This window comes from Amia ocellicauda, chromosome 2 (genome assembly GCF_036373705.1).
Source record: "Amia ocellicauda isolate fAmiCal2 chromosome 2, fAmiCal2.hap1, whole genome shotgun sequence".
NCBI classification, from domain to species: domain Eukaryota; kingdom Metazoa; phylum Chordata; class Actinopteri; order Amiiformes; family Amiidae; genus Amia; species Amia ocellicauda.
The window spans coordinates 49,439,005-49,450,724 of record NC_089851.1 but is presented as its reverse complement, the minus strand read 5'-3'; the positions used below and the strand labels follow the sequence as shown (position 1 = coordinate 49,450,724).

General features: G+C 39.2%; 1 protein-coding gene across 1 annotated transcript in view; it reads right to left on the bottom strand.

Annotated features, from left to right (window-relative positions):
• Window positions 1-1,170: 1,170 nt before the first annotated feature.
• basp1 (brain abundant, membrane attached signal protein 1) overlaps window positions 1,171-11,720 on the bottom strand; it is a 50,426-nt gene continuing 39,876 nt past the window's right edge. Inside the window, exon 2 of the mRNA XM_066687424.1 lies at window positions 1,171-3,149. Coding sequence (XP_066543521.1) covers window positions 2,383-3,135 — 753 coding nt within the window. The 5' untranslated portion in view covers window positions 3,136-3,149 and the 3' untranslated portion in view covers window positions 1,171-2,382. The remainder of the gene's footprint in view (window positions 3,150-11,720) is intronic.

The window sequence follows — 11,720 nt, the reverse complement described above, 5'->3', positions numbered from 1 at the left end:
GTCAGAAATCCAAACCAAACCAACAGTTACATTTGCAGCTATTATTCTAAATATAAAAGTTTTAGTTTATTGAGTAGAATCGTAATCCTATCCCTATGGGAATGGAGCCTTACTGGAGCCTCTATCCCAACCTCTATCCCAAATCAAAATGTTACCCTATTTTGATCCCTTCACTTAATCCTAGAGTACAATTAAGCTACATTCCAAATATTACAATATTACTCTAAACTCTATTACAATCTATCTGTAAGACCATTCTTAACAGATCCAAATTCCCTCCTTTACTTCCTGAAATGATATAGCCTTTCTCTGGACCAACCTAAAAGGCCACAGTCACGGGCCACAGGCAAGAGAATCTTTGGTTTAATTTTACACACCCTTGTTTGCAAACAAGCTGGAGAATGGGGCGAATGGTTTGGATCGCTGTGTAGTTTGGGAATGTGGGAAAATGTATTCATCCTACAATGATGCAGTCTGCTCCCAGTGTTGCAGTTAATTGTATGTCAAGAGTGTGCTGTGTGCTGAGGGTGTTATATTAGGGTTGTCCATGATATTAAGGGGGTTATTTCCTGAAGTTGGAAAGGGGTTTACTCCTGAGGAAGGACAGCACATCTGTTTATTATAGTTACTGTAATGCATTTACAGCTACTCGCTCTACTGACACAAAAAAGTTCCAAAGAGCCTCCATAAATTATCTGCATTTGAAAATGTAAGGCATTCTGTTTAAATTTCTGGTTTTACTCAGGAGCAGGGCTTTTACTGACTAAGACTAAGACTAAGACTTTCTAAGACTCCTACTACACCAAAGGAGGTGCCATGTGTTAGCACCGACAAACAGACCTGGGACAAAAAATATTATAATACAAATACATGTTTTACTCATATTTATTTATTTATTTATTTAGTTAGTTAGTTAGTTATAATATTCATAGGCAATAATAATGAAGTAATGTAAAGTTTATATGAAATATATTTAAACAAAGGCTACAGGAGGATTCACAGACCTCCATTCACCTAGTCCCTACCTTATCCATGACTAGTGCTAATCTAGGTCTGTGAAACCTGCCCTTAAACTATTTCACTTGCAAATGTAATATTTAACTATATTTGTCCCAGTTCTGCCTACAAATGACAATTGATCGACGAAAATAAACATTTTCAAGAAAGTAATTTTTTTTCCATTACTTACATTTTATTACTGTTGCACCATTTATACAAGTACATATAATTTTAATGCATCCATATTACAATTTCTTTTTTTTTTCTTTTGTATCAATGAGTGGTGTGGAGGTGTCAGTGACACGGAATGGAAGAGAGACGGTAATTGCAATGAATGCAGATTTTTGAATTATTATTAATTTTTTTTAATATCATTTTTTTTTCTTTTTTTTTTTTCCATTTTCCACTTGACCGAAAGACAGAACTACAGGTGCACCCAACCACGGACATGCATTAACTTTGTCAAGAGAAGAAGAGACAGAAACCTAAAGAGCAAGAAATATATATATTTATATATCTAGAGAGATAGAGCGACAGAGATAGAGCGACAGAGTTAGAGTTAAGAGTTCGCTAGCTCGACTAAATATGGTAGATATGTCAGTTCCAAAATTAAAGAAATAAAAGACAGGATGACAGAGAAAGAGAGAGAGAGAGAGAGAGAGAGAGAGAGAGAGAGAGAGGAACTGCTGCTATCAGATTGGCACTGAAAGATTCGAGAACTGTTTAGTTCTTAAAGGTGTCTGAAAGTGATGTCTGTAACCTGCGGAAAACAGGTAGCAAAAAAGCAACAACAACAACAACAACGTCGAAAAGAAACAAAGAAAGAAAAAACCTAAACGTAACAAAACAAACAGAACGTAAGTGACACGCAGCAAGAATCACAACTTGATTGATTTAGCACTGACCCAACAGGTAGAGTAGTAGACTAAGCACCCAAGAGGAGGGGGTTGGGGGGGTTGGTTGAAACTGGCGGAGTGCGTTGTACAGCTGTTAAGTAGATTCTACCCTTTCCATTTCATTTTCAGACATCTGCAGCAAGATAGTCCAGGAAAAAACGATGGTTTATGAGCGTGTGCGTTGAAGACCTCTCCTGGCAGGACCTATAGACGCAGGGATGAGTGGAGGGGGTGGTGGCGGTGAGAGGGTGTGGGGGGGGGGGGGGGGGCTTTATCCCAGTGAGAATGTTATGAAATGCGGGGCAGGTCAAACAAGACTTTGATCAAGTTTGTTTCTACAGCAGAAAAAAAAATATATAATAATATAATAATATTAATAATGATGTGGAATGGGGTGGGGTGGGTTGTTTTTTTTGTGTATTTTTTATGTATTTTTTTTGTTTTTTTTGTCGTCGTTTTGATGTTTTTGTTTAAAAGAGGCTGTCCGTTAATCTTGAACTGCTACGGTTTGATCCTTGTTGGGGACGGGGACATCTGTGCCTTTGACATCCTGCGCTGGGGTCCCATTCTCAGGGGCAGCCGTGGTAGAACTAGGGGCTACATCTTTAGCAGGGGCTTCCTTGGGAGGGGTGGCAGAGGCGGGACCGGTGGCGGCAGGGGTGGCATCAGCGGGTTTGGGCTCAGGAACAGCAGCAGCCGCCTCGCTTTTGGCTTCCTTGGCAGTGGGAGCCACCGGGGCCTCAGTTTTTTTGGCGTCGGCCTCCTCCTTGCTTTCTGCTTTGCTCTCTGCGACGGGTGGTGCGGGGGCATGGGCTTTTACCTCCGCAACTGGGGCAGCAGCAGCAGCGGCCGTGGCTGGGGCAGCGGTGGCAGCGGTAGCAGCGGCTGGCTGTTTGTCATCCGGCTTGGTCGCAGCGGGCTCCGCGCTCTTGACCGCGTCTTCCTTCGGCTCCGAGTTGGCCGCGGGTTTGTCAGCTTCAGCCTTGGTGGACTCCTCCTTACCGTCTCCCTCCTTGTCCTCCTCCTTGGCTCCTGTCTGGTTGGCCACAGGCTGCCCATCTTTCTCAGTCTTTTCGTTGGCTCCCTCGTTGTTCTCTGCTGCAGCCGGAGCCTCCTCCTTGTTCTCTTTCTGGGCCTCACCCTCCTCCGCCGACGCCCCCTCTGCCTTCTTGTCTTTGTCTTTGGCTTTCTCGTCGTTCACATTGTAGCCCTTCTTTTTCTTGCTCAGCTTGCCTCCCATTTTGTTCTCAGTGTCTATTTAAAGAGAGAGGAAGAAGGGGGAGAGTAGAAAGATAAGGACACCTGTCAGAACTCTGAGGAAATACATACGCACAGACATACATAGAAACGTGTGTGAGCAAATTAAGGCAACTGCAGAAGGTGCTAATTTGGAAAACGTACAGATTTTCATTCAATGTCCTCAGTCTAATTTCTGTGTTTCAGATAAAGACTTACTTTTCTCTAATACAGGAGAAAGGTCATCAGGTCATGTTTGTGTTTTTGCTTTTCTTTTTTTCTGTAGTGTATTTTTCGGTCACAACCAGAGGGGTGCGAGTCTTGAACATGCACAGGAAACTAATCTTACAGCTGCTTTTTTTAGATTCTGCATTTAAAATGTTGCAAAATATTTATTTAGCAGAATAAGGGGGCATAATGAGGACCAAAAAAAAAGGATATCTGGCACAACATACTGCTGCAGAAGCTTCTAATTTTCTGCAGATTATCTAGATGCAAACAGCTCATACTTTTATCTCTGTAGAATTCATACATACTATATACCAGATCACCAGAACACTTGAGAGTGCAGAATGATCACAATCACTATGCCACACAATTTGTAGTAAGAACTGCACTGTCCACTGCCAGTGGACCAGAGTTATCACTCATGAGACACAATTATGCAATTGGATAATGTGGGAGCTAAAGAAACATTATAATTTAATTGTACTAAAAGCGTATGCTAGAAAAGCAAAAAGGTTCTAATTCAGAGCTGCCAAGATAACATGGGTTACCACATTATCAATCTGCACTCAACAGCTTTTACAATCTAGGATGTAAGACCTTATATATTGCTTACTGTATCTTGTATACACTTGTGTAAATTCTAAATTTGTATTATTAACTGCACTGTATTATTGCACTTTGTATTGCTCTTATATTGTGTAAGTCGCCCTGGACAAGGGCATCTGATAATAAATAAATAAATAAATAAATAATAATAATAATAATAATAACAAGGATTTCAAATGAGTAGCCTAATTCTGAATTAATTCATGACACATGGCCACTTATTAGGTACACAAACATCACCCCCAAGCAAATATTCTTTGTTTCAGGAGCAAAACCTCAGGACACAATGGCTCTTTCATTCTGGAAGGATTATGTGTGAATCTCGGTTTCCAAATACACTATTTATCTATTGCTTAAGGCGCTAAAAAGAACCTTTTGGGGATGCACAAACAACATATCGCGGAATGTTGCTATCAAATCGACTGTGGTCAGGCGGGTGTCAGTGTGGCAGATTTGTGTCTTGGAAATACAATCTACAGGCACTTGGCACTGTGAGGTTGACAGCTTTATTGAGCTGGGCTCTGTGGGTTATTCAGGCCATCTGGTCCCTTGCTGTCCATCAAACAAAGCATAGCTGCTGACTTAACTAAAGAAATACGGACTCTCGTACTCTTTATTCTGCACTTTCTGGAGCAATGCAAATTGGTCATTAACCCGTCATTAAGTGGTTGGCCAGTTCTAAATTGCCATGCCACCTCTCCCAGTGCCCAAAAGGGAGGCAGGCCTGGAGATAATATTGAGATGTAGGGTATCTTCTGCTGCAGTTCTTATTGGAAGCCTTACTTCCCTTTCAAAGCCCCTTCTGACCGCTTCATCTTCTCTGTCCGTTGCTTTATCTGTATCTGTGAATAATGATAGTTCCTGTCACAGGAAATGTAGAAAACACCAGAACTGCCTGGCAACCCTCAGAGAGAGAGATATTCAGTGTGGTCAATTCTACCACTTGCCCATGCTATGCCGAACACTACCGACCAATTTTGTCCGACAGCCAACAGAACCTACCTCCTACCCTGAAGTGCATAGTGCATGACAAGTGCATAGTGAATCCACCAGCACACTTTGTATGCATATATCCTAGACATACGCTAAACAGACTGCCCTCAAAAACTGAACGTATTGCATGTAATACGCTATTTAGCACAGATTAACAGGACAGAGTGGCGGCAGCTGTAATTTAAGCAAAGGGAAGAGGAAATCCCTTTCTGACCCCAGCGGGTTTAAGCTCCGAGAACTCGCTCTGCAATCATTTTTCACCGCAGCAACCGCAGTGCACTGAGCACGGGGCCGCTGGGTTATGAACAGAGGCAGCAGAGGGCAGGAAAAAACCCAAAACAAACAAACACACAATAAAACAGGAAGCTGCTCATCTACAGCTTTCATTTCTTCTCTTGATCGTACAAGGCACGGCAGCATAGCCAGGCTGAAACTGATCACATTGCTGTAATCTGCACTAACAGGCTTGTTCAATTTCTGCCATTGTTATATCACAATGGCAGACCTCAGATTACAATTTCCTCTATCCTACAGGGACTTACTGCTTTTTATTTAAGTATGTATGTGTATGTACATACAAGATATTTTGCTACAGGTACTAACATTTCCCATTTTGTCTGGATCTAGATTCACATGTCCATTGTCTTATGAGGAATAAAATCCTCCTTCCATTAATCGAAGCATTCAAACTTTATCTCTAGCTTTTGACACTTTCCTTCTCTCTTTCTCGAGCACCCAATTTAAAAGCCTTTATTTCCAGATTTTTCATCTTTCCTTCCCATCAGTTTGAAGGCGTCTCCCTAGGATCAGCTGTGTTCATACTTTATAGACAAAATAGTCTGTGCCCTTTCTGTTTGCCATGCTTCCCCTATTATAAAAACTTATTTTATCAGTGAAGCCATGTAAGGGGGTTTGTTTCGGCCAGATTTAAGTTATCTCCTGTGTTGGAGGCTATATTTCAAGATCACAATGCCCATGTAACTCTTTCCTATCCTTCTTTAAAAAACATTGCTCTCCCTTGTGTACTACAGTTCAAGTACAGTACAAGTATAGTATAGCACAATGAAAATATTACAGACAAATGAAGAGATACATACATAGAATAGAAAACCATGATCCAAAGAATGGCAAAGCAGGGTACATGCATTGCAAAATGAGCACAAAGATATTTGTAATGTATAGGTTTTTTTTTTATGCCTGAATTGGCCCTCAAATGACAAAATAAATATATGGATAACAGGCTAAAATGTATAATATATCCCATATATTGTAAATATACAAAACATTTGGCAATTTAGGCATGTGTTAAATATATGGATCACACATTTTATGATTTTAAAAATATAGGCCTATTTGTTCTGAATGGGAAAACTGCTCAATTACCACAGATATTCTTTTTAAACTTCAATAAGGGCTTTACGGTGACTTTTATTTGATCTGAATTGGAAATTTCTGCACAGAATTGTAAGAGCAGGTTACTAATGGCAAGCTGTAATATACTCATTATAACACATTCAAAACTATGTGTTTCCTGTGAAATATCACACTCTATGGCTGCTTAAAGACATTGGGCAGACCATATACACCAGGTAGATTAAAATTAGCTCCCCATAATATAGTGCAATTGTCTGCAAAGAAATAAGTATCCCAGAAAAGAATCTACACCCATGGTAAAAACATTGTCTGCATACCCATGCTGGCATATACTGTACCAGATATGTTCTTAGCAATAACCTTTCAATGATGTATCCAAATACAACAAATAAGACCTTATACTTGTTGATATAGATCTGCAGTATATCAGATAATAAAAACAAATGTATATTAACAAGTTGAGAAAAAAAGTATCAGAATTGGAATCTGTGAGGGTCATTGAGTAAAGAAAGGTCAGGAAGAAAAGTTTGGTCTGCCCTTCCAACAAATGTGACCTTGCTTTACTTTTCAAAAGATACTCGCCTCATGAATTCTGATCCTAATACTTAAGTAAAGTTACACTTGTCATTTTGGAAGGAAATGGAACAGGAAGATAGAAACAAGCATGGGAAATGCCTTCATTCTTCACACAATAAAATCTGAATAAAACACTGATCCGGGGTACAAAGAAAAGTCACCTAATGTTTCATGCATGATTTCACAAGGAGTGCAAATCCTAGAGGAGCTTTTTACTGAGGAAAATGTAATGTACCTTAGCTGCCATTAATGCAAAGTAAGCAAATTTCTATTCCACAGCTTTACTGTGAACTGTGATACCATGAAAAAGAATTGACAATACACACCTATGAATTACACCACTAAGATACCTACCCCAGTACTAGCCCTAACAACAGTCAAACCCCAACCCTAGCCAACTCCCATATTTGAAGCTACACTCTATCTGAAAAGATGTCTTAAGTAACATTGCGCTTATGTTTTTTAAGTCGCCCTGGATAAGGGCATCTGCCAATAAATGAATAAATAAATAAATAAAACGACTACTACTACTACTACTACTACTACTACTAAGAAGAAGAAGAAGAAGAAGAAGAAGAAGAAGAAGAAGAAGAAGAAGAAGAAGAAGAAGAAGAAGAAGATTTATAAAACACAACCCTATTCCCTAAATGGAAGTCTGTGTTTGCTGGGTACTCTAACCCTGACCCTAGTTTGGATAATTAAAACTTAATTCTAGTGCACAATTTATCAAGTCCAAATATTACTCAAATATTGGGGATAAATGTGGAGGTTAATGTATATAAATGTAATAGTTCTTAGTTCTCCATGTAATGTAATAGTTCACTTTTGTAATTGTTCCACTGCATATTTTTCCATTAATTCGAGAACTCACACACCTATTCTCACTTCCTTAATGTTCCAGTTTCCCCGTCTGGGATCAATAAACTTTAGACTCCATTCAGTCTTGGGTGACCCTTTCTTCATGCCAGAAATGCCTGTTCTAATGAGATGTTTATTTTATTTTCGTAATTCTTTATATTCCCACATAAGGAGTTGCAATCTTAACGAGTGCAGAGCTAAGCTGTGAGTTATCCTGACTGATGGATTCTTTAAATTAACTGACTGATAGTCAGACCCAGCAGTCAAAGCCAAACAATGCCAAGTCATAAGAGACTGCTGTCCCTCCTTAAGTTTGACACAACTGCAAAAGGAATGGCAGAGAAGAGATCCATAAGGGGAACCATAGAATTCTAAGATACACAAAGACTGAGTGCTGCATCTGTTACTGGAGTACTGCCTCCTAGTATCACAGAAGTCATTTTGTTATTCCCTGTAGCAATTCACAAGTATTGTATGACAGCAAATGGAGGGTACTGTGAACTGGTCCCAAACAGAAACCACGCCGTATAAAATCAGTTCGATCGCTACTATGGCTTGTCTGGACCCATCCTCCAGCCTCTTCTCCTATGAGGAAAAATCATAGTGCCCACCTGAAAACTAGTCCGTCAGTCTGCTCAGATCTATTTGGACAAATGAAAAAAACCTGAATCTGAAGAGTAGTATTTTAACCATCACAAATAATCTAAGTGATGTTTCTACTCAGATTATTTTTAGTATAAAGCATAGTAGACTTCTTTCTAGACTGTTTTCCACAACCTCGATTGCTTTGCAGAAATGTAACAGAGCAGACGACTGCCACAGACTGCTGTAAGCCAATGAATTTGGTAATAAGATCACGGTAAACACAAGATAAGGTTATGGTCATAATTCATTTTTGTTTTTCATGTGCTCGTCAGTTTTTTCCTCTCTCTCTCTTTCTCTCTATACTTGTAGACCTGAATGATCTTTTTTAATGGCCCATATTTGAAAATAAATTGAAAATGGTTATATTTTGACACTAGAGTCTGGTGCAACTCTATATACGTGGAAAGTCTGTGCGGTCAGGAATGGTGCTTAAAATAAATTATCCACAACCTCATCAACATCAAAATCACAAATCCTACCCTATGCTTTCAGACCTAAATTCTCAAAATAAATTATAGCACAATATGATACCTTCAGGTTCCATGAAATGCTACATTAGTCAGCAGGAGTTCATGTTCAATATCATGCTAATCTTTCAATGAGTGGGATTCTGGAAAACAAATTTAAAGCAATATTATCTTAATTTATATATCCTTTCCTTCTCATTGTTTAAACAAAAAAGATTGCATGCTGTCATTTGGCTCCTACAATTAATCACTGGGGGCTCCAGTGTATTATTTGTACTACTGTAGTGTTAGCGGTAGAAAACTAGCACCCTATGATATCCATGTTGGATGGGATCTCGGAATTCAGGGGGGGAAATGGAATCAGGCCCTTGAACACATTAGAACAAAGTCAGTTTAAACAAACAATATATATGTTTTATATATATTTAAACACATTGAAATAGCAGTGTTTGTATAACAAGAAGCTTGGAGAAACACACATCATGGGAACCCATGAAAACATTTTTTTTAGCACCTTTCAGTCACCATACGTGACCTTAATAAAAAACGCTGCCACTTCACTCTCGCTACTGTAGCTAAGTTATCGCTTGATTGAAAATAACACCTAATAAAAGCTATAATTTTATTCTGATATGTCAAAGCGACCTTCACTCACATATTCACTCACAATTAAGTCCTACTCTCAACAGCAGTGTAGATTTGTCAGCTGTTTACCTCAGCGCGCAGAATATGTCAGGTCAGTGGGATGTCATTCCTAACAACGGGCTTAGCAACGATGCTGCTAGTCCGCGTTATTTCAAAACCCACTCTCCTCTGGGCAAGCTACGCCAACACATGCCCAAACAGGATTCAAAGCGCTGGCATTGGTCATTGGAATAATGTTAATCATATTTTATGCAGCCAATCACCTTGCAGGAAATGAATATCAATATTTTTTTTGTGTGGCCAATCACTTGCAGAAGGAACTTCTCAGTCATTTTTATGTGGCTAATTGCCTTCATTTATAAAGTAAGAGCGGGAGAAGAAACGAAGGGGAGGGTGCAAATGTGTCTCGGTGGTGTGTTTGAGTTTGAGGTGTGTTGATGTTAGTGGATAGCAGGTAGTGGTGAGGTCATTAGGAGATTCAACAGCTAAAGTAGCATGCTTTATTTACACACAGGTTTTATAACTTGTGTGTTATAAAAAAAACAATGGAAGTTAGCTGTAGGCAAGGCTAGTTTGATGGGACAAACAAACCGATGTGACGTTTAACATATGTTAAAAAATATATTTTGATATTTTGATGAGTTGTGCTTACACAAAAATTACACACAAATGTATAAACACATCCCTTCCTGTCAACAACCCCCTTTCCAGCCCCCAACCCCCCCCCCCCCCCCACCGTCAGGAAAAAAATAATCAGAACAATTTCATAGGTTTCATAGGGCCCTAGAAAACCTAAACTGTTTTACAGGCTCGGATACGTGGTCTGTCTAAAAAAGTGGGGAGTGTTAAATGAATGATTACAGTGTGCTTGCTATTCAGTTTGTCATAAGCCCATGTCATATCCACAATAGTGTTTATCAGAGATTTTACATTAATTGTGACAAATATAAGCTTTTGGAAAAAAGCTGAACAGGATGTAATGTGCTTGGAATCAGGATAAAGTTTCCTTCTTTTGAGAGCCAAAGTAAATAATGGAGTGTGGATTGCCAACAATGGGTTTTGCATTTATTTATGTATCTATTTATGAATTATATAATGCCAGAATGCAAAAATGAATCCTGATAATAAACACCTAGGATTTGCCCTTTAAGGAATAAACCATGAATAAAATAAAAACGTCAAAAACACACATCATGGTAGTAATATCAAATTGAAGAACATGAGTTTACAATTGTCCTGAATATAGTATAGGATCCCCAAATCCAGAGTGGTATGAAAGTTGACCTAAAGATATATACTGAACTGAACATAAAGTTACTGAACAGTCCCTGTAGTACTCCATCAGAACTTTTGCTGGAGGTGGGGCATCATTCAAGCTGGCAGGGAGTGGATTGGCTGGAGCTGAAACAGTGCTACAGTTTGACTGACTGGTTTTGAGGCAGAGTGACATTTTGATTTATTTCAATGTGTTTCATTCTATTGAATTTACAATTGGGCATTTCACCGTTCCAGTGGACATTATAATTTGATAATGCCTGCTAGATCTGGAAGCTGATGGGCTGTTTGCATACAATCTTTTTCTAAATATATATATAGAGAGAGGGCATGTGAAGTAAAACCTTGTATAGATGCAAACCCCTGATCTGCCCAAACAGAGAGACAAACCTGCTATGCCAACAGAGCAGCCTCCTATAGAATGGACTTTGAAGTTAATGCATGTGATGTCATCGTAACAGGCTCATGTACATAATAAACTCTCTTACATATACACACAGCTCAAGATGTCTAAAGACAAAACAGGCTGGGAGAGAAAGATACAGTCAGACATAGAAGTACACTATTTCTTATGCACCCCTCCTGCTGGTAAGGGATTCAAGTATTGAAGACTTTGTGGGGAGTTGCTTTAGATTCAGTTCTAGTCAAAGTCACTGTGACAAGCACAGTGGATTCTGCCAGTTCCGTGTAAGTGAGAAATGGTTTCATCAATACAGCCTGAAAAGAAACAATCCTCCAGAAACTCTCAGCTTCAGGATTTTATTGTTATTTTTTATTTTTATTTTATTTTTTTGGGGGGGGGGGTGGTGGTTGTCTATGAGCTATCCCAGTCTACCAGCTATTTATTGGCAGAATTTGGGAACAGTCCAATGACTTCTAGACTCAAGGAAAGGACTGGACAAATATCATGATAGATGGTTCA